Source organism: Elephantulus edwardii, unplaced genomic scaffold (assembly GCF_000299155.1).
Source record: "Elephantulus edwardii isolate Elephantulus edwardi_28Jun2011 unplaced genomic scaffold, EleEdw1.0 scaffold00088, whole genome shotgun sequence".
Classification (NCBI taxonomy): Eukaryota; Metazoa; Chordata; class Mammalia; order Macroscelidea; family Macroscelididae; genus Elephantulus; species Elephantulus edwardii.
Window position 1 is genome coordinate 6,455,742 of NW_006399838.1, and position 24,105 is coordinate 6,479,846.

General features: G+C 42.4%; 1 protein-coding gene across 2 annotated transcripts in view; it reads left to right on the forward strand.

The window, feature by feature from the left end:
- Window positions 1-24,105, forward strand: part of TNIK (TRAF2 and NCK interacting kinase) — a 533,511-nt gene that overhangs the window by 120,765 nt on the left and 388,641 nt on the right. For both annotated transcript variants that reach the window (XM_006890356.1, XM_006890357.1), the window contains exon 2: window positions 4,937-5,002. In XM_006890356.1, coding sequence (XP_006890418.1) covers window positions 4,937-5,002 — 66 coding nt within the window. The remainder of the gene's footprint in view (window positions 1-4,936; window positions 5,003-24,105) is intronic.

A 24,105-nucleotide genomic window follows, 5' to 3' on the forward strand; every position in this document is an offset into this window, starting at 1 on the left:
CTCCCCCCTCCCCTCTTCTCTCTCTCTCTCTCATATTTTCTGTAGGCAAGAATGTTGAAAACACAATTGCGATATTTCAGGCAATGTAGAACCTCTCTCTCCCAGTTTGTTGCAGAAACACCACTGAGCAAACAAACTCCTGGTAAAACAGCTTAGACACAAACAGCAGCTGCCACCATTTATGGGCTATTTTTTTCCCCTTCTCCGTTTTCTCATTTCTTTCTAATTCTATTTGTAATAAAACCTGCTACTCTAATAGCTTGGTAGTTTAACAAGCTAAATTTGTCCTTCTTCTCCCGATGACTCCCAGGTGGTTCTGACGGTGTGTCCTACATTGGGGTGTTGGCCCAGCTGAGGGTGCTTATACTCCAGCCATCATCTTTCTGTCTCAGGGTTCTGCCTAAAACTCTGGGCCTTCTCCCCAGGCAAACAGGGCAGAGCTCGAACTTCTGGACTTCTTGATAACTGGAGGACGTGCGCCTTGACTGTGGTGGTTCTTGTCCTTCTTTTTTAAAAAAAAATTAGCTTGTATTTTATTTTCTTGTTTGTGTGTGTGTACCGTCAAATCAGATCTGACTGGTACAGGAGGAAATTGTTCCTCCTTTTTCAGCAGAGCATCTGGTTCTTGCCCCTCTTACTGCGAGCGTGGTAATGTGACTGTATCCTTAATGTGTTTTCTCCCTTCTTTCTTGGTTTTCTGGTTCTATTGTTTCAGATACAGAGTCTTTGAAGACATATTGTTCTCAGTTAGCATCGAAATTACTGTGACTCATAGAAACCCAGTGCCCAGCAGAACGCAACCATGTCTGATCCCACAGCTCCTCTGCTGGGTCTCCACATAGTGCTCTGCTCACTGTGCCAGCCTCTCTCCGTGAGGAGGATCTTCTCTTCCTCCGACTCTCCACTTCACCCACTATGATGTCTTTCTCCAAGGTCTCTCTCCTCCAGATAACAAGCAGATAGATGGTCTCCTCTCCCTCTCCCTCTCCTCTCTTCCTTCTCTCTCTATCTTTCTCTCTCTCCTCCTTTCTTTCTCTTTTTCTCTTTCTCTATATCTTTTTCTCTCTCACTTTATTGTGATGAAAATGTATATAACAGATTATAGGCCATTGCAACAATTTCTACATGTACAGTTCAGTGACACTGATTACAGCATCACATGGTTCAGGCGGTATTTTTTCCAAATCATTCCAAGTTTATTAACATAACCTCAGTGCCTCCTAAGCAAAAACTGCACCCTCCCCTTCCTTCTAAGGCCCGACAACCACTTTGATTTCTAGAATTTCTAGATAGTTACCTGTTTGATGTAAGTGAGATCCTACAGGATTTGTCCTTCTGAGATCAACTTACTTCACTTACTATATTCCCAAGGAGGGAGCTCTGGTGGCCTAGTGGCAAGGAGCTGTGCTGGAATCCCGAAGCCACACGGTTCTAGGCCACCAGGTGCTCCATGGGAGAAGCTTGGGCAGTCTGCTCCCGTGTCAGCTTGAGATTGATCCCGACTCTGCGGTACACAACAGCAGCAGCAGCAGCAAAGCAACATATTTTTGGGGAGTGTGGGTGGCATAGTTCATAGGGTGGTGCACTTCTAACGCAAGAGCTGCATGTCTTTGTGGTTCGAATCCACCTGTGGGTTTTAGCTTCAGAAAGATGGACCATCTCCTCCTGTAAAATTTTGAAGCTTGGAAACTAGCTGGAGGGTCTGCTCTGTCTTGGTCCACACTGGACAGACAGACAGACACACACACACACACACACACACACACACGGAGGAAGGGAGGGAGAGGGAGAAGGAGACAGAATAGGAGAGAGAGAGAGAGAGAGAGAGAGAACACGGTATGAAAGAAGAGGAGAGGGATTATGTTTTGGGGTTCATCCTATTGTGGCATGCCTCAGGACTTCATTTCTTTTTGTGGTTGAGTTGTACTGCACTGCAGTTGTTCCATTTTGTTTATTCAGTAATTCAGTAATTAATTTTGGTTGTTTATCCATTTAGGCTGTTGGCAAAAGGGCTGCTGGGAGCACTGGTGTATGGGTTTCTTTTCATGTTTTTACCTTCACTGCTTGAGTGTGTGCCGAGGATGGAAATCGCTGATCTGTGTTGTAGTTCTCCTCGCAGCCTTTTGGGGAAAGCGGGCGCCCGTTCCCCAGTGGCGGTACTGTTTTACATATCTGTCAGCAATAGCGGCAGGTGAGTTTAGTCGATGCCTCACATTTAAAAATGAAGGAATATAGGATTAGGTATTATTTTCATGACAAGATTGCAGGAAAAGAAAGGCATATCAAAGTGGGCTGTGGACTGGGATGGGGATTGTATGACAAAGAATTTTTTTTTCTGCAAAGAGAAAAACAAACTGGGGAGTAGGGGTGGGCAGGGAGGAAAATGCAACAATGAATGAATGGAGGGGGGAATTAAATGGGAGTAATATGCTGTAAAATATATATGTTGCATTAAAAATCGTTGTTGTTAAGTGCCGTCGAGTCGCAGGCGACTCATAGCGACCCTATGAAGGAGAGTCCTCGACGCTTGGGTGCCTTTCATCCTCTCTCCAGGTTCATAGGGTTTCCGGAGGCAAGCTATTATGGAAGTGGATGCCACTCCTCCTTCCAAGCTTGTTCAATGAGGAGCTCCACCCCACTCTCTGTCCACATTGGGTAACCAACCGTTAACGCATTTGACACATCTGTGTCACAGGGTTCAGCCTCACACCAACTACAGGCAGCAGGATGGCAACTTGTACACCAGGGCTATACGACCTAGAGAAATGTCTGAACAAAAACAATGAAAAACTAGCCTGAGGGCCACGAACTAAAAGTCACCCACCTTGGTCTTGGTCACATCGTTTTTTCTTCACTGGGCCAGCTGATCTCTCTCTCTCTCTCTCTCTCTCTCTCTCTCTCTCTCTCTCGTTCTCTCTCTGTTGATGTTATTGTTGTCAAGTGCCGTAGGCGACTCATAGCGACCCTATAAAGGAGAGTCCTTGACGCTTGGGTGCCTTTCATCCTCTCTGGCCAAAGGAACACAGCCCCCCTGGGTGGAGCAAACCTGGGCGATTAAATCATTAATATAAAAATCATTAATTAAAAAATTTAAAAATTTAAAAAAAGGAAAAATCTTACTTTGCCAGCTGAACTCCAACCAAGCCCACTGCTGTCACGTTGATTCTGACTCTTAGCGACCCTCCACTAGGTTTCTAAGGGGATGAATATTTATAGGAGGTGGCGACCCATCTTTCTTCCACAGTGTGGCTGGCAGATTTGAACTATGAATCTTTTGGTTAGCAGTGCAGATGACTCATTTCCCACCAAAGGACCTAACATTAAAGAAAATGCTCTGTTTGGGGGGACATAACAACAACCACCACAGGAGCAGCAGCAACATATTTTCAGGGAGTGTGGGTGGCATAGTGCATAGGATCGTGTACTGCTAACGCAAAAGCTGCATGTTCTCTGGTTCGAATCCACCCTCTGGCTCCTTCATTCATTCATTCATTCATTCATTCATTCATGTTATTTGCCTGGTCTTTCTGGGCATTTGGATTTGTGTCTCCTGATTTAGGCCTTTAAGAAACCAATTTCCAGTTCAGAGTCAGTAGGGATCAAAGTAAATTTCTGCCTTCGAGTTGGATTTTATAGACAGATTTTTTTTCTCCCCCTTTTCACTTTTTCAGGATAAATCATCTGGAACTGACCCATAGCTAACCTTCCAGTGGGTTTTTGAGACAGTAAATCTCACGGGAGGAGATTGCCTAGTCTTCTCCTGCAGAGCATTTGGTGACCTTGAACCGCATGCCTTTGGGATTGCAGTGCAGCTTCTAACTACGAGGTCACCACAGCTCCCAACTAAAGGCTTAGTGATAAGTAAGGAGTTGTGTCCCCAAATCAAGGATACAGGGTTGACATAACAACCATGTAGATACTGGGTATTTGTTGAGTCATGTTTAGCAGAGTCTGAAGCGTAGCAGATACGGGTTTGATGATGGAAACGGAGTATTTTCCTATTTTGTGTATGTCTCCAGTTTGCATTCTAAATCTTGCAGTTAGAATATTGACCTAGAGGTCATCTTGCAGAAGTGTATTTTGCAGAGGCGTCATTACAGATATGGAGAATGAATGAGAAGAAGAACATTCTGAGGAGGTAGTTTATGTTATGCCATTATTTGGCCCACTCTTGACCAGGGTAAATTGTCTTACAGTGTAGCAGTATCCCCTGCTTAATGCTGGCTGTGTTTCCATGCAAAGCTTGAAAATGCAAAGAGAAGTAGCTGAGAAATAGAACTCTCTGAGTAGGTGGCCTAGTGGGTAAGGAGCTGCTCTGCCAACCCAAAGACACACGGTTCAAATCCATCAAGAGGTCTGAGGAAGAAAGATGGCCGTTCTCCTGCTGTGCAGTTTACTGCCTCTGAAATCCTGCTGGAGGGTCAGCTATGAGGTTGTCCTAGACAGCCCATAAAAACAACAGTCACAATGTCGTGTACCACTGAGTTGGAACCGACTCATAGCTGACCCTTCAGAGGATTTTCAGAGGCAGTTAATCACATGGGGAGGAGATTGCCCATCCTTTTTCCACAGAACAGCTGGTGGCCTCGAACCACATGCCTTTGGGACTGCAGTGTAGCTTCTTGCCAGTAGGCCACCAGAGCTCCCTGTATGATGATTTTTTTTTCTCATTTCATCTTTGATGTGTCAACTCTTTTCTTGTTTCAGTTGAAGCCACAACTTCTGTATAATTTAAACACACAGGGATAAAAACAAACAAACCCAACAACTCCAGATACCACAAGCCAAATTTTATTACTGCAGCAGCATCACATTTTAAATGCTCATGCTCTTTAACGTTAGAACCCTAGAGCTCCTCCGAGCTAAAAGCAGTGTTTGCTTTTGGCTACGACAATGCCTCAAGCATTGTTTTGACTTTGTCTTTCATTTGTTCCAGGACCCCGCAGGGATCTTTGAGTTGGTGGAACTGGTTGGCAATGGAACCTATGGACAAGTTTACAAGGTGAGTTCACTGCACTTGAACATGGCTGTGTGTGCTTTGGTTTCATGACTGCTGAATAGCAGTGTTGTCTATACTGGCTCATAAATGCCTCTTAACATATTTTAACCCAAGTAAAATACCTGTCAATGGGCTTGCCCTCTTCTCTTAACTATCTGAGTTGTCCCTTTGCTAGACTGGGCTCTGTGATTTGGGTATTTCCCTTCATTATGCGTTATACTGTTTATAGATGATACACAGATTCTGAAGTTGTCTGGTAGAAGCCCTTTGAGGGGTTTCATTTCCTTTAATCACTGTCAGAACTGGTTTTCAAAGGAGCAGCGGGTTCCATTTACTTTAGAAATCTAAGCTATTAAACTAGCAGCTGGAAAAGGAGATTTGTTACTGGCCTAGGGCGAGAGTTAAATGAGTTTTGGTGAAGTGTTGAGAAAGCTGGCTACCTCACCACACAGCAAAGACCTGATGGCAGCAACGGATTTGACAAGGTAGGAAGTCATTTGAAGTCAGACGGGAGAGTTGAGCCTTGGCTAAACAGTAAAGGCCATTCCTCTATTTTTATCTGCTTTTCACACCTTACAAAATAACCCCAAAAATGTATTTCAAGTTTGTTTTCTCTTCATTAAGTCATAAAAAAAATCAGTAGTTTTAAACGTGTGGGTGAATTTCTCTTTCTGATTGTCAAGAGGAAATGGAAGTGAACTGGTTTTGGATTTAAACTTTGGGGAGTTTTGGTGAGTGAGCTCTCAGAATATCTTCAAAGCAAACCATTTCCTCCCGATTATTTTCCAGGAAAGAACCCTGACTCTTCCGAATTGTTACATTAGGGGATGGCGTTTCCAATACAGAATAGCTCTCACTAGTGCTCTGTTTTTTAAAATACTGCATCTGAGCCTAAGACGTCTCCCTGTTGGTTAAAATTATTGCCCATGTCATGTAGATGTACGTGTTCTAGAGAATCTTTTCTTTTTTAAACCCAACTGTTGATGGGAACACATTTAATTAAACTCCCATTTAAGATATTGAGAGGTTCCCTTCAGTGTCCAGTCCAGGGAACATTTTTTTCCCCTTACAAGAAAAGATGATTTTTTAAGAAATGTCATCCCCTGGAATTAGACAGAATGTAGTGTTACCAAGGCTCTTCCCTTGATGTTGATGCTGTCTGACACAGAAAGTGTCTCAGCAAAGGCTTTTAAAAACTTTCAAAGAAGATAATTATGTTGGAAGCTTGTGCTGCTGCATTTTTGAGAAATTGGATTGAACTTGTGAAGTAACGTGGGCTAATGAATTTAGCTCTGATTTAGACACAAGATGACTTGTCATTTGTTGTCAGTGTGGAGTAATAACTGCGGCCCGGTGATTGTTTTATGGAGCTGTTTCTTTGGCCCGTTCCATTGGGCTTTGCTTCCTACGTGTAGAATGTGCATTTGGGAGACCGTTCATCACATTATCCACTCTTAGAAGAGAGGATAAACTCTTAGAAGAGAGGATGACAAGGGGATTAATTTAAGGCTGAGAAGTTTCAGAAAATCCAGAGTGGTCTCTGTTTTCTTATCACCTCACAACAAGGAAAACAAAACCAAAAATAAATGGCAAGGGGTCTTAGGTCTTTTTAGAAGAGAAGGATGTTTAACGCTTATGCTGTTAACATTATTATTCTAAAGGATGAAAATCTCTTATCAGTTGATAAAAAGGTTGACACCTGCCAAGCTGAGGGGAGACTGGGAATCATAGACTAGAGACTGCTTTGAACTTGGGGCTTGGACGTTTGTATTGCTTCTTTGTCATCTCAGCTTTTCTATTAGAAGATTTTTTTAGGTGAAAGTAGTATGTGTTCTTATAAAATTTATCCAAAGAAGTAGACATCTCTTTCCAATTAAGGGTTCTGTTTTAGGGCAACCAGATGAGGTCAGGAGGCACCACTTCAGAACACACTTGTGAGCTTTTGAGATCACTAACCTGGATCAGTGTGCTTGTCTCGACAGTCAACACTCTTGGTGCCAGCAGCCGGGAAGTTAAAAGATGCATTGCATTGGGAAAGTCTGCTGTCAGAGACCTCTCCAAGGTACTGAGGAGCAATGATGTCAGTCTGGAGACTAAGGTGCACCTGATACAGGCCATAGTCTTTGCCATTACTTGTTGTGCATCAGAAAGCTGGACGATGACTAGGGAAGATAGAAGGAGAGTTGATGCCTTTGAGCTGTGGTGCTGGAGAAGAGTATTGAATGTACCATAGACTGCCAGGAGAATAAACAGGTGTGTCCTTGAGAGGGTGAAGCCAGGCTGCTGCTTGGAGGCAAGAATTCTGAAACTCCATCTGACATATTTTGGGCATGTTGCAAGGCAGGATCAGTTCTTAGAGAGAGACGCCATGCTTGGAAGGTGGAGGGACAGTGCAAGAGAGGAAGACCCTTCATGAGATGGATAGATTCTGTCACTGGGGTAAAAGGGGTAGGGGTGTCAGAGACAATAAGGTTGGCAAGGGATAGAGCATGGTTGCAAGCAACTTGATGGCACATAACAACAACAACAACAACAACAACAACCCAAATCTCTTGTCATCTGGAGTCTGGCAGATTAAAGGTTAATTTTTAAAGCATAAGTTTTAATTTAAGGAAAATGGACTTGAGCAATGATTATTAACACTGTATTTCTTGTTTCACTTTTATCGAATATACATGTTTCTAAAATCTGGGAGTATAAATAGACGTTTTATAGCATTAAGGGGAAGTTCTTTTACAAACAAGTTCTATGAGAAATACTTGAAGTTTAAGTATTAAATCCTTGATTTCAATTATTTATTTTTTTTGTAAACTGGCCTTTGGCATTCATAAAGTAATGGATGATTTTATGAATAATTATGTGAACATAGTACTTTCTGGAAGGATCAATCATAATTCTCTTTTAATGAGTTATCCTAGTAGAGTCATAATAGGATTTTATTTGTCTTTAATACAGGAGCTCTGGTGGCTTAGTGGTAAAGAGTTGCACTCACAACCCAGATGTTCATTGAACTGACTAGCTGACCTGCCAGAGGGGGATGGGAAGTCAACTCTCATTCAATTTACTGCCCTGAAAGCCTGATGGAGGGTCAGCTATGAGTCAGTTCCAACTCGATGATGTATAACAACAACAACAACAATAGTTGTTGTTGTTGTTGTTTTTAAGTGCTGTCGAGTCATAGACGACTCATAGCGACCCTATGAATGAGAGACCCGAACACGTGTATAACTTTCATCCTTTCTCCACGTTCATAGAGTTTCCAGAGGCAAGCTATTTGGGAGGTGGATGCCACTCCTGCTTCCAAGCTTGTTTTAATCGGGGAGCCCCACTAAACACTGTCCACCATGGGTGACCATTATCATATTTACACATCCATGTCACAGTGTTTAGCATCACAGCAACCACGAGTTACCTTTGTACAGCAAATGGACAGACCAGTGCTGTACCACCTAGAAGAATGTCGGACCAAAACCAATTAAAAGCAGACCTGAGGGCCACAGATTAAAATCACCCACCTTTGGCTTGGTAGCATAACTTTTTCTATCCACTAGGCCAACAGAGTTCTCTCTATACAACAATAGAGTCATAATTTTTTTTTTTTACTATAAGTTGTTTTTAAGTATATGTCTGAAAGTATGCAGAATGCCATAAATAAAAACTATGTTTGTATTAAGGTGATACTGTCTGAAGAATATCTTCATATGTAGATGTGAAATATAAATATTTTATATGAAGAACGCTTATACAGTCTAGTTTTTATGAATGTTGTATATAATCTTAGACCAAAGTCTGTTTTATGATATCTTTGTCTTATAAGATTAAACTTGTTTAACATTTTAGTCTCAAGTGAGAAAAGTGGCAGTTTGGCATCTGTGTTTTACTCTATCTGTCGAACAGTGCAGATATAGATTTTGTTTTTAATACTGATTTTCTGCTGAGATTTTTAATAAAGAAGCTATCTTCCTATGCACATAGTTCTGATTAAAAAGCAAACCAGCAAAAGACCACCTGTCTGCTCGTTAAAGGTCTTGGCTGTCGCTTGTCATGCCACCTATTGAGAACCTAATGAATTCAAAGGCGTTTTGTTAAAATAGAGTAATTATTTTAATAAGTCTAAACAATTGTTTAATGTTTACTGCTTAAACACCACTAGAAATGAACCACAGATTTCGAATTAGTGAGAGCTCAGCTTCTTTTTTAATGTACCTTTTTCGAATATGTGTATTGGCTCTTGGAGATAAGGAAGGATATACTTCATGGTAGTAGGGCAGTGTAAATTAAGAGTATGGTGTTTTCCTCAGCATCCCTCTCAGGTTTGGAAACGGGCCTTTTGAATGGCTCCAGTGCTTGTAAGAGAGAGGTACTGTGAGCGTGTGTAGTTCCAAAGGCGCAAAGACCCTCACAGGCGCTCTCGTTTACTTACCCTATCAGCCATTGAGCTCATCCTTGATCACGTTTGATCGTGGAAAACTCATTACCTCCACACCAGTCCATTTTCTGACACTGCGCTCTGTCATGGTCGAGTCTGCCTTTGTGTGTGATTTACCCTCTCAGTTCTGCCTCATGTCCTTTTCCAGGGGAGCTCTGAGGACCTAGTGGTTAAGGAGTTGTGCTGCCATTCAAAGGCAGGTGGTTTGAAGCCATCAGTTATTGTGAAGTGAAAAGACGGACAGTCTCCTCTTGTGCACTCTACAGTCCCTGGAAGACCAGCTGTGAGTGGGTTCCTCCTGGACGGCACACAGCAACAGCAAAACCACCTTTCCGGTGGCCCCTCGACTGGTTCTGACTGACGATGACCCCGTGTGTTTAATAATTGAACTATGCTCTATGGGATTTCAAGGTTTTGAGCTTTTAGAAGCAAAATCTTCCAGCTTTTCTTCCTCTGAGTGTGTTAGAACCACTGACGTTTTGGTTCATGGTTGAATGCTTCCACATGTGTGTTACCCGGGGCTCTGCCACAAGAATACATCCCTGCGGAGATTTAAACACTTTGCTCTCCTTCTCCCAGACATGCTGTGTCTTCTGTGCATTAGTGATAAATGTAGATGTTTCTTAATTATTTCATCTAATAGAGAACTGTGGCCCTTCATTGTCCCGGCCTCTGTTATCAAATGACATGACTGTAGAGTATTAGTGTGTGTGTGTGTGTGTGTATACCATCAAATCAGATCTGACTGGTACAGGAGAAGATTGTCCATCCTTCTCCAATGGAGCATCTGGTGGATTCAAACTGTTTACCTCTGGGATTGCAGTGCAGCTTCTTACCACTAGGTCACCAGAGGTCCCAGTAGTGTATTATTTTAAAGATACTGTATTTAGTACTTGTAAATGGTTTTATATTTAATAAAAAGTGTGTGTGTGTATGTGTGGTGTACCATAGAGTTGGGAGCGACCTACAGCTGACCCTCCTGTGGATTTTCAGAGACAGTTAATCACATGGGAGGAGATAGCCCATCCTTCTCCCAAGGAGCAGCTAGTGGTCTCGAACCGCTTGCTTTCAGGATTGCAGTGCAGCTTCTTGCCATATGATTTTATTTTTTTAATTGAAATTTTAAAAAAATGTTCCACTGGTTTATTTACAAAATTCAAATACATTGTTTTCAAGAACAAATTCTTTCAATTTCCCTTCCCCTCCCCCCATCAAATTCTACAACCCCATGATTAATCCCCCTCCCCCTGCACATCCTTGTCACTCTGGATTTTTGGAATCATTTCACGAGAACCTCGTTTCTAGCTCAAATCATTACAGACTGTCACAGTTGTTGCTTAGACGATTTTCTCATGCCAGGGTCCTTCTCTTCCTTGAGGTGTCAGGGAAAATGGCATCTCCTGGAGGAACTAGCTTTTTATTATCTTTGTACATAGCTCAGGGGTTTCTGGAGGTGAATACGAGCTCTGGGAGTTGAGTTTGTAGTATGTTTCACTGCTCACCAAAAGCTGTGTGTGTGTCTGGTGGTTTCAGTGCATCAGTTAAGGAATGGTCGTCTTCTCCTGTTCGGATTTCTAACCCGTGTAAGTCAGTGCCCACAGGAGAGCATTGCGCTTGGCGTGTGATTCTTCCTCCTCACCAGACTTCACCACATCAGCCTCATTGACTGTGTTCGTGGCATTGCCACTCCCTGTCATTATCTAGCTTCTCTGTTTAATTGATAGATAATTATCAACGAGCCCAAAGACCTTCTCTGTTCAGTTCATTATTGTATCTCCATTCTGGCACATAGTAGGTGACTCATACCACACCCCCATCCTTATGAACTGGCTTTTAAAGAAATTTTTTTTTTTAAATTAAAAATCCACACTTTCTCCTAAGGCTCTGTTCTACCTCTCTGCTGCTGGACATTGTGAGTCTAGAATTGAGATTTTTTTTTTTCTCTCGTTATTAATTTTTGTCTTAGTTGAAGTTTCTCCAGAATTTTTCATAAACTACTAATCTGCTTGTTTCAGACATGCATATTTGAACAAAAAGGGTTAAAGGAATACTTTGCCTCCTTTTTGTAGTGAACATGGATTTTATAGTAAGTCGATCATCAGGAGTCTGTTGATGCAAATCCTGGGCTGAAAACTTACCAAATGAGACAAAAAGGCTTTATGGGATTCAGGCTCCAGGCAACAGCTTGCAAACTTCAGTGTGCAAAGCAAACATTTGGGAAAATATTAGTTCTCTAGACTTCTAGGTCCTAGCCTCTGAAATGTTGAGTCACTGGGTTTGGGGTGTGATCCAGGAATTTGCACTTCTAATGAGTCTAATGGTTCTTTCTGGCCCTCAAATCCTGATACCTTTCAGAATCTGCAAAAATGATTAATGCAGGAAAAAAGGCATTAACCTTTTATATTATTTTATATTTTATAATATTTTATAACAATATTTTATATTATTATTATTTTATATTAACCTTTGATAGGGCCACTATAATAAATGCTCATCTTAATATTTCTTGAATCACCAGAATTTCCATACTGGTTCAGACTTGCATAAACTGAGGAAAGTTTAAAAACAACAACAACAAACACAAGTAAAAAAACTAACAACAAACAAACCCAAAACACCAAGTCCCAAATGCAATCGCATAAAGATCCAATGACCTTGACCTGAGCTGTGTTACCAGGTAGGTGTAGCTAATTTATCTAGAGATTTGGCTTTTGATGTTTTGACTTGGCAAGCTCTTAATTACAATTTAAGGTCATCTCTGAAGAATTCAATGGCAAGAAAGCTTGAGAATCAGTCCTGTCAAAACTGATCAGGTTTAGAAGGAGCTGAGGCTGTCATGGGAGAGTTCCCGTCTGCACCGTATCCAGCAAGATAAAGCAGTTGCATAGTAAGCTTATTCATAGTCGTGATACCACGCCAGTTTTGTGGCAATAATAGAATGGAACTGTGAGCCATGATCATGGACGGAGCTATTCACTTCTTGTACAATAAGATGCAAGTCTAAAGAGAATCTGATGTTTTATACATAAATAGTGGCGTTTGTTTATTTGGTTGGGTTCTTTTGAAATCAAGAATTTCCAACCTAAGAATGTATTCTTGGACCTTTGTGGAGTGCCGGTGACAAAACCTGTGATCTTTGTGCAGGAAGATGAGATATGCCTGGGAAGTTCCCTCTCTCAAGAAGGGTGGAATCAAATGATCTAATCTTGGCTCTGAGTGCATGCTTTGTGCAGAGGGCTTGCTCAGATATTGTCTTATTTCCTTCTCAGGGTGGTAGGAGACCCATTTTTTAGGATGAGAAACTGAACCACATTTAGTAAAGCACATTGTCACTCCCTTGTGGAGTTTCTGCACTTCATATAGTTTATGTGTTGGGCTGTAGAATTCTTTCTTGTGAGGGACTGCCATGAATGTTCAACTCCACAGATGCTACTTTGTAGCATCTCCATCTGTTGTAACAACCACAAATATCTCCACATTTTACCAAGGTAAATCCTTTGAGGGTGGAATCATCCCTGATGAGAATCACCACTCCAAGGATAGCATCCCTTTCCTACCAAGCAGAAACCTCTCGACAACCCCCCCAAAATCCAGTTCCCACCAAGATCCAAAGATCTTACCTTGGGATGTGCTTTCAGGCACATCTGACTAATTTTCCGAGCTTTGGCTTTTGATGTTTTTTACTTGACAAGCTTCTACTTACAATTTCAAGTTGTGTGTGAAGAAATCAACGGAAAATTTGAGAATCAATATTGTCAAAATTGACCTCAAAATAGCAAATTGATTAAAAATGGAAGTGCTCATGGAGATAGTGGGAGTGTACACAGTGGAGGAGTGACTCCTGTCCAGACAGGCGGGAGGCCTGAGTGGCGGCGGTGGGAGAGGATTTGGAGAAAAACTTAGAGAGCTGACATTTGTACCAGCATCGTTGGAGTAGAATTTAACATTTTCATGGCTGAAAATGAGTCTTAACTAAGAGGGCGAGGCTGCATGACTGAGCTCAGTTCTCCATCTGGGCCTGCCTCTGTCTGTTTCTGTGAACCAGCTATTCCAAAGCACTCCCTCAATTTTGATGTCTCTCTTGGTTTTTTTTTTGGGAGAGCTCAGGTAGCATAGTCTGTAGGTAGTTGCACTGTCAACCCTAAGGTCACATGCTTCTCTGGCGAGCAGCTTGACAACACATAACAACAACAACAGTACTTGGTGATAACCGTTTGAGGACAGAGGTCATGCCTTTGTGTATATCTCTAAATTCTGCCCTTAAGGTTGAGAGCTACACATGAAGTATGACCTCTGTCTGCAAATGCTTTGTAGTCTCTGGTGGTGAAATGTGTAAATAAGTACATTCAGTAGTGGATTGCATGCACCACCCCAGAGTGAATAGAAGGTAGAAAGCATATTGTTGGAAGAGAGAAGAGGATTATATGGGGGGCTTGTGGCAGGACCAGGAAAGACTTCATGGGGCTGTTCAGTTGACAGATGGATGTGTGGATGTGGAAAATGGCTTTCTGGGTGAAGGGGGTAGGACTTTGCTCATTGAGCCGGAGTCAATGCCAGGAACCACTGCAGGGCTTGGAGAAGGGTCCCAGGGCATCGGATCGATGCTAGACAGACCAGCAGGCGGATGGCTCTGGCTTCATATCTTAGCCCTGCGATTCATTAGCTGTATGAGCTTATGACAGTCATTTTGGATTTTAGTGCTGTCAGAGACCTCTCCAAAGTACTGAAGAGCAATGAGGTCACTCTGGAGACTAAGGTGTGCCTGATCCAGGCCATGGTCTTTGCAATCACTTGTTATGCATCAGAGAGCTGAAGAATGACTAGAGATGATAGAAGAATTGATGCCTTTGAGCTGTGGTGTTGGAGAAGAGTGTTGAATGTACCATGGACTGCTAGGAGAACAAACAGGTTCATCCTGGGGAGGGTGAAGCCAGGTTGCTCCTTGGAGGCAAGGATTCTGAAGCTTCATCTGACATACTTTCGGCATGTTGCAGGGCAGGACCAGACCTTGGAGAGGGATGTCATGCTTGGGAGTGTGGAGGCATGGCGCAGGAGAGGAAGACCCTCGATGAGATTGATTGATGCAGTGACTGGGGTGATGGAGTAGGTGTGTCAGAGACAATGAGATTAGCACAGGATAGAGCAGGGTTTAGGGCTATTGTATATAGGGTTCGCTATGATTCGCAGGCGACTTGATGGCATGTAACAAGAACAACAACAACATTTTATTTTAATATCTAGGATATTAAAGATACCATTTAACCAGTCAAAATAAAAAAAAAACAACAACAATACACAACATCTCATTGACGTTGAGTTGGAACCGTCTCTTAGCTGACCCTGCAGTGAGTTTTCCTGGAGGCTGTAAATCACCCAGGAGGAGACTGCCCGTCTTGGTACCACGGGGCAGCTGGGGATTTGAACCATCTGCGGGACATGGCCTCTGAGTTAGCAGCACATCTCCCCACGGACTGTGTCATCAGAGCTCCCTTCTAACCATTTGTAGTTACTTCTTTTACCTTTTCAGAAATGAAAGTTTCCTTTTTCTTTCAGTGTATCATCTTGTTAAGATTTTGAAGCAACAAAGCATTTCTCCCCGTTCCCCCTGCTGGAAACGCCAAGGTTTAGTACCTAAGTAGGGTGTTCTGAGTTTGCGGGCTGTACTCTGCTTCAAACTGTTAAACACTTGACTGTTAACCATAATGTTTGGCCATGAGAACCTGCCCAGAGGTGCCTCAGAGGAAAGGTCTGGCAAGCTGCTTGTGAAACATCAGAACCTTGAAACACCTGTGGGCCACAGTTGTACGAGTCACGCATGGGATCATCTGAGTCAGAACTGACTCAGTGGAAGCTGGTTATTGAGATGATATGCCAATGTCCCTTCACTGATGTGTCATTCCTTTGATCCCCCTACCTCCCGCATCAGTTTTCAGAGTGGCCTCACACCTGAGTGGAACTTTAAGACTTCAAATTAGTCTTATAGCTGTATAGTAGATATCGTCTTACATCCCAAGGACAACTTGCCAGTTGCTGGGTTTCCTTGCTGCTCCTTCTGCCAGGACTTGAGCCCGTCCTGAGCCTCACTGTGTGCTCTGGGAGCCCCACGCGTGGGAGGTGTCCCCAGCATTCTGAGATTCTGGGGTTTGCTGCCGGCACTTCTCCTGCCCCGCCTTCTTTTTGCTAACACCCCATACCCTTAGACTTGGCCAAGGAGTCATCTCCATCGGAGTGGCCGTGCAAGCACGTGGTGCCACTCACTGCGTGCCTTTCTCTGACCTCAGTGTTGTGTTATTTTCTGTCTGGCTGTTTCCCATTCTAAACTCTGAGTTCCTTGAGGTCAGTGGCATCACTTTACTGCTTCTCAAAGGCCAATCCAGAGCAGATGGCTAAAAATATCAACTTCAAAAAAAAAGAGTGTATCATTTCTATGTTTTGCTGAGTTTGGAATGTCCTCTCTCAGTGGAATAAGTTCGATTTTTGTTTGTTGTTGTTACTGTTAAGTATCGTTGAATCACTGGCGACTCATAGTAACCTTGTGTACAACAGCCCTAAATCCTGCTCTGTCCTGTGCCATTCTTTTTGTCTCCAATACACCTTCCCCCATTACCCTAGTCACTGAATCAATCCATCTCATCGAGGGTTTTCCGCTCTTGTGCTGTCCCTACACCCTCCTAAGCATGACTTCCCTCTCCAAGGACTGATCTCTTCTTGCAACATGTCCCAGGTATGTCAGATGAAACTTCAGAATCCTTGCCTCCAAGGAGCAGTCTGCTTTCACTCACTCCAGGATGGACCTGTTTGTTCTCTTAATAGTCCATGGTATAGTCAGTATTTTTCTCCAGCACCACAGCTCAAAGGCATCAATTCTCCTTCTTAATTACTTAAATAAATTCTTCTAGGTGGCCCACACTAAATGTAGAGGAATGTATAGGGAGTTAGGCTTTCCACATTGTAGCGAGACTTCAAGCAAGCAAGACTTACAGTGGCAAGACTTGAGAGAGACTGGAGCAAGATCCTGTTGAAAGTGAGGCCCAGGTGGCGAGACCCTGCTGATGGTGGAGAAACTGTGGCAAGGTGTAAGCAGAACCCTGGAATAAAGGCCACAGTTGAAAGTTTTTCCTGTTCTTGCTGATGCTTGAAGGAGAAACTGACTGACGAGCAGCTGAACTGCTCTGAGGCACACTATGCTGGTTGATTTGGATTTGACTGCTGAACTGACACCGGAGCCTGGACTAGTGGACGAATTGTGCCTTGGAAGTTGGGCTGAAACTTGGACTTGTATTGAGTTATATGCGTTGCCTCCCCCACTCTCCAGCTTACATAATCAATAAACCTCTGTTCTCAGTACTGCAACTGTGAGTCTGTATGTCAACAACAAATAAACAAATCTCCTGTGATTGGTGGGTCTCCAGAGACACTGTGGGGCTGGGCTACGGGCTTTTACTCTGCTTTCTGCTCTGGACCGTTAGGGGCCTCTACTGTTCTTACTCTCTCTGGCCTTCTCAGAGAGTCAGTCATGGCCCTCTGCCCCTGAGGCCCATTTTTTGCTCTTCAGACAGATTGGTTCATGCAAACTCTTATTTAGAATTATTTTTTTTCTTCTGTTGAATGAATTTAATTGTGTTAGATGTGAGGTTTAGGAGGTGGGGGGAGGGGTTGTATAACAATGAAAGAGTTTTTCATTCTTTTCAAGGAGAAAAGAAAATTGGGGGGTAGGAAGAAAAGTGCAACAATGAATGACTGGAAACCCTTAGTCTCTGTAAATTTTCATTAAAATTAATTTGAAAAAACTTATTACAAACTGATAAGTTGACCAGAAATCTTAGTTACAGTGATTCTGCTATATTAAGTTCAAATATATCAAAAATACAACTAAAACCAAATTAAGTTTCTTTATAACTATATGCAGTGTTGTACTATTCTTGAACCATGTTTAGTTCTATTCAATACAACAGAATGTTTTACTGCCCTGTGTTTTTCTTGAAAGAAAAGGAAATTTCAATTCTGAAGAAAGTTGTAGTGACTGATGGTTTACTCTCCTGATAAGGACTCAGAAAGTCACAGGTATTTTTAGTTGATTTATTTAGTCAGCTATTTTTAGTTGATCCCTGATAAGTTTAAGTGTGTAATTCATTAAAGCATTGATGTTATAACCTGTGTCAATACATAGTTCTTTTTACTTGTTCACAGTCATCATTCTGAAGGTTGATTTGTGGGAAATTAGTTGCTGAATATGAAGTGGCATTATGGCTTTTATAGAAGAAATAAAATTAACACTTTTCTAGAAAAAAAGAAGAACTTTATTTTCTGTTTAGGAAACAGAGCAGGCACACCTCGGGCTGGTTGTATGTTTCCTGTATGAACTACTCCTCTGCTGCTGACTGAGGGACGTGGGGGCTCCTTTGCTCATGATTTGTTTCTGGTGTGAAAGCAGAGAGGCTCACATAATCCAGCTTTCTCTAAAAGTCAGCTCCGGTAGGCTGGTGTATTGCTTTCTGAGAAGTTCTGCAGTCAGATTGGTGCGTGATAAATGCTTGTTGAATTGATTTGTTCTCTCAGCTGAGGTTGTGTGCTTTTGTGAGCAAACGGAAGAATCTCCCCACTCTAGAAACTGTGTGAATATTTGCTGGTACATAATCTGTATTTTATACTATAGAAAGTAGAGATGCCAATTTCTGGTAGCCTGAGAAGGTTTTGGAGCTTTTTAAATGATTAGTTTTTGTTCCACACTTTAAAGAAGATAAGGCTTAACTGTAAGGGGATGAGGAGGACCATTGAAATAGGGTGAAAAGAAAGGTTTTTTGAGCAATGTAGTTGAAGGTTTACCTGGCTACAGTTTTAGGGTAAAAAGTATTTATTGAATGATTTGACATGAATATAAGTCAAGAATAAAAATTAAATCTGCCAACCAAACAGAAAAACACCCCAAACTTGTTGCCATCAAGTAATTTCCATCTCATGTGACCCTCTGTGTATATATGCAAACACTTTCTGTTGTATTTCCATAAGGGCCATGCTGTTCCAGCCTCACGACAGATTTTTACAAAAGTAAAAGTAGTCGCGCCAAAGAACCCAAATTACCAGAAATATCTCTAGCGGCTATTATCAGGAATATCCATGGCATTTTTCACCTACACCTCTCTCATCCTTTTAAGGTATCACAACAAGGAAAAATTAGCAAAAAACACAAGACATTCTGTCCTTTTCTTTAGAGGGAAGTTGATATTATTTTAAACTAGGTGGATTTTCATTCCACCCAACTAACGCTTCTTGTGATTTCATCAAGAGGAAAAGAATACATAATTATCTAAATATTGAGTACAGTGTGTTCTGCCTACCGAGAACCCTTCAGTCCCTGAAGAAAACCAGCACTGCAGGCAGCCGCAAAGCTGCTTTCCTCAGCTTATGAGTATGCTTCTCCAGGCTCACGGGAGGAGGTGCTTGGTGCCACGTCTTTTTTTTCACGGTAACTCAAGGTTCTGCAGGAAGATGGGGAGATGGGTGGGATGGCCAGTGATAAATGAGTAGCCAAGACTGCCCCTTTTTGGTTCTCCAGCTTGTCTCTTGTTTAGGGCAACCCTTGCTGAAAAGAAGACTTCTTTCTGCCTGCAGTCCATCAGCTGAGCAGATAGGTCGTAAACGTGACGTGTGCCCGAGAGACCAGCGTTGATGGGGGAGGGAGTGAAAACCACATAGGCACAAACCAAATCTACCAACAAAACCCAAACCCCAACAGCAGCCTCTGAAACAAAAAGCCCTTTGTGTGAATATTGTTTTCCAGTCTGTCCAGACATGGTGAAATGGTTTTGTTTTGTGCTGTTGTTTTCTTTTTTAAGAGTTGATGAGTTTTTCTTTTTTTAAAGTTGATGAGTAACGTTGAGGTCTGTGTGCCCTTTGAAATTTGCCTATATGCTCTGCATCTTGGTTCTCATTTACCTCCACTCCGTCTAACATACTTTGAACATGTTGTGAGGAGAGACCGGTCCTTAGAGAGGGACATCATGCTTGGGAGGGTGGAGGGACAGCACAGGAGGGGAAGACCCTCTATGAGGTGGATTGATTCAGTGACTGATAATTGGGATGGGAGTGTCAGAGACAGTGCGATTGGCACAGGACAGAGAGGAGTTTAGGGCTGTTGTACATAGGGTCGCTATGAGTCGCAGGCGACTCGACGGCACATAACAACAACAACAACAACATGTGTTGGTACCTGAGAGTGTCCATTGCTAGTTCTGCGAGAATTCTCATTTTCCTCTCAAGTCCGGGTCTCCACTCTTGGCCAGCCTCACTCCTTCACAGCCACCATCTGTCTGTCCGTGTACTCTTGACTGTTGATGTGATGCAGAACTTTTGGTTCTCAAAACTCTCTTTGCCATCGAGCCAGCACTGACTCGTAGCTGACCTTCCAGGGGGTCGTTGGTGTTGTTGTTAAGTGCCATCAAGTCGTAGACGACTCATAGTGACCCTGTGAACAAAAGACCTGGACACTTGTATAACTTTCATCCTTTCTCCAGGTTCATAGAGTTTCCGGAGAGAAACTATTTCGGAAGTGGATGCCACTCCTGCTTCCAAGCTTGTCCTAATCGGGGAGCTCCACCAAACACTGTCCATCATGGTTGACCACTGTTGCATTTGACACCTCAGTGTCACAGTGTTTAGGTCATTAGAGATTATAAATTACATAGGAGACGATGGCCCATCTTTCTCCTGGGGGAGCCTTTGGTAGATTTGAACTACCAGCAGAACACAGAGTTTGGGTTATCTGTGCAAATTCCTCCTCTTCTTCCACAGCCCAATTTGAAAGCCTCAGTTCTTCTTTCATCTTTATTTATGTACTAGCTATGATGGGCAGTCTTCTCCTGTATGATTTACTGCCTCTGAAAACCCACTGGAGAATCAGCTGTGGGTTGATTCTGACTTGACAGAAGAACAACAGTGATGTACTATGCCCTGTTCAGCCCTCCCTGCCACAGCTTCGTCAGGTGGACACTCTACTGTTTGTTTTACAGCTAAAGGACGGAGCTTGGAGAGTTTGACTGAGCCCTGCTCAAGCTAATAGTATTAGCACCTGGAATTGAACTCACGGTTTTTTTACTCCAAAGGCAAATAGACGGCAGGAATGAAATCATGGCTCAAATGGACCATGATTTAACCTTAGTTTAACATTTTGTGGTTTATTTGAAACACTTTGTGTTTGGCTGGTTTTTTGCCCTGGCTTGTAGCTCTAGTGACAGGTGTTCACTCTGAAAACCCTCTGGACGGTCAGCTGTGAGTCTTTTCCAACCCAGGAGCAGTGAGTGAGTCAGTCAGACATAGAGGAGTTACAATGACAAGTCCTTCTTTAGGTAGCAAACTTCAGGTGCTTGGTTTTTCCTGTCTGATAATTTTAAAATCATCAGAAAAGATGGAAGAAAGTCACTCTGCTCACAGATTTCCTAGTGGTTCTGCCATTATGCTGAAATATATGATCTTAGAAATATTCAAGGAGTTGGAAACAACCCAAGTGCCCATCAACAAATGAATGGATAGAGAAGCTGTGGTATAGTTACACAATGGAATACTACGCAGCATTGAAAAATAAGGAACTTATGAACTATTATGCAAAATGGGTGACCCCGGAGGACATTATGCTTAGTGAAATATCTCAGTCACAAAAGGACAAATATTGCATATGGCCACTCTTGTAAAACAGGACTGACATTGGGGTTGGGGGCGCACTGAGAAAGATGGGATAAATTATGTATACTGAATTGAAATAGATGAGGGAGAGAACTGTTTAAAAGGGATACATGGTTGGGTATTACTGTCATGACAGGAGTCCAGAATGAAGGCTGCACAGTGGAGTGGACTGGGAGGAGGGATTGCATAACAATGAAAGAATTTTACTTTTCAAGGAGAAGAGCGAACTGGGGGGGGAGGGAGTGGGCAGGGAGAAAAGTGCAACAATGAATAAATGGAAACCCTAAGTCTCTGTAAACTTTCATTACAATTAATTAAAAATAAAAAAGAAATATACTGCTCTTGAGTTGGTGGAAAAGCGGAGAACTGCCCCACGGATTTCCAAACCTTGACATCTTCGTGTATGCTGATCAACACGTTTTTCTTCCCTGGAGTGACTGGTGGGTCCTAACCACTAACATTTCAGTTAGCAGCTCGGTTCTGTATCTACTGTGCCACGTAGGGTCCTAATTAAGAGAACGTTGTTGGTGGTGACGCTGTGAGCAGCCAACAGGAACCCTGTCCTGGGTCATCCTCCTCATCTCCGAAACACTCAAACCCACGGCTGAAGTTATCCTGTAAAAAGATGGGAAGTCAGCCAAGGCGAGGAAGACTCCCAGTGAGACCCACAGTGGGTGCGAATCAAAAGAGGCAAGGTGGCCGAAAGTGAAAAAGCTCTGTCAAAATATATTGTTCTAGGGAACTCTGCTGGCCTAGTGGCAAGAAGCTGCACTGCAATCCCAGAGGTGCGCAGTTCGAATCCACCAGATGCTCCGCTGCAGAAGGAGGGGCAATCTCCTCTTGTACCAGTGAGATCTGATTTGAAGGTACACACACACATCATCATCATCATCATCATCATAAAAACAAAAAACAAACAAAATGTTGCTCTAGAAGGCTCTTTGCATCAGGTCAGACAAATTTCGCACCACTTATGCATTCCTGACTACTTTAAAACCTCATTAGTTTTCAGGTAAAGGACCTGGATTGAACTTGACCTTTTAAAGAAAGGATTTACAGAACAATTTAAGAGAATAAGCAGAAGTTTAAGGAGTTTGTTGAAAAACTTCTGTCCTTAAGTGCCCTCAAGTGCCTTGAAACTACTGTTTGTTTATTCCTATTGATATTCTAATCACACCATTCTTCAGTATTCAAATCTTTTCTCCAAGGAATTTGTGCTTGGAGCTTAAATCAGGTCACTGCATATACATGGTTCATTAAAACTGTACAGTGAAACAGTCCTTTGTGTACATAGTGACAATAAATTCTGCATCCAGAACAGTTCCGTTTAGAGAAGTTTTACTATTCAGGCATTTCGGTGGTTTAGTCCATAGGGAATTATGCTGCTAACTAGGAAGCTGTGATTCCACAAGTTCAAATCCACCTTCAACTCTTTGGGAGAAAGATGAGTATACCCCTCCTGCTAGAATTTACAACTTTGGAAACCCAGTAGAGGACAAGTTATGAGTTGGGACTGAATTGAAAGCAGTGAGGTTGAGTTTTACTATTCTGAGCCATTCGGTGACACAAACAGTGATAATATTAACTGAAGTGTTGGTGGTTTTAGTCTACCCAGAGCTGCCTTAGAAGACAGGCCTACAAGTAAAAACTCCATTAAATACCATTTTTCTCTGCAAATGTGGGAGCTTCATGAGTTCAAGGAACTTGATGGCAGCTGTTTTGTTTTCCTTTCTTGTTTACTGAATTTTCAGTACATTTATGTCCATGGCGTGCCATTTTGGCAATGCCAGTCATTAACTGCCTGCACTGTGGGTGAACAAACACAAGGAAAACATGTCAAAGTCATGGAGACCAAGCCTTTGATAGTTAGCACCTATTGCCCGGGACTGCGTTTCATGACTCATTTTGGATTTGAACCCTAGAGAGTGAGCCTTCCAGAAATCTGAAGGTGCATTTCCCCATCGAAGCATGATTTTGTTATTGTCTGTTAGCTAGATCTTTGCTACTCCACATGTGGTTGACGGTCCAGCAGTGTGGCCTTTACCATCTAGGACTTTTTTAGAAGTGAAACATCTCAGGTCCTCTTGGATTTCCAGAATAAAAAAAAATCTGCATTTCAACAAGATTCTGTAGGTCGTTTAAATGCTTAGTCAGGTTTGCCACCTGCTAAATTTGACCATCTAGCTATCCCTGAGGGCCAGGGCCCTGCTGATGAAATACTTTTCCTAGATTTAAAAATAAACCACATGAATTAGAGGGCTTAGGTAGCAAGCAGAGTGCTTGGAACAGGTCTTTGAACCTTTGCATTTAACTGGTGTCCTGGAAACTGAGAGGGAGAGAGTGCGGGCTTATTGCTGCTGGCTTGTCAAACCCCTTGGACATTTGGATGATAAAGGAAACGAAGAAGGGAAATCTCATTTTTGGCCATCACCTTGATGATATGCATTGCAGAGTCGTGTAATTTACTTAAGTGAAGCCTGCATAGAGATTTGAGACATTTGGCCACCACTCCACATTGGAAACGTTCCTTTGTACTCATCATTCCAGCAATCATCCTAAAGCTTAAAGCTGCCCTTCAAGATAGTGGTGTAGAACTTTCTTTGGTGCTGTTACATTTTCTGTTAGTTTTTGGATTTGTTTTTTTTTTTAAAGAAAGAACAGGGACATGAGAATAAATGAGTTCTGTTCCTCTTAAAAACTAGATTCAATTCAGAGTCCTAATGGAAAGGCAGGAAGGATGAGACATAATGAAATTTTTGTGTGAGTAGTTCATCTGATTAATTATACAGAGTACCTAGAATGACTCTCTGAAGAGTTGGGAGATTTGTCAAATATGTTTGGCCAGTGATAGGAATAGAGGATAGTTTCATGCACACACCTATACAGACACCTCTCTCTCTGCCTGCATGCTTAAGTGCACATATGCACGCTTCTGTTCTTAGTAGTGTTGTGTCACTAGTAAATGAAATAATATCCCTAAAGGTCACAAGAGTCTACA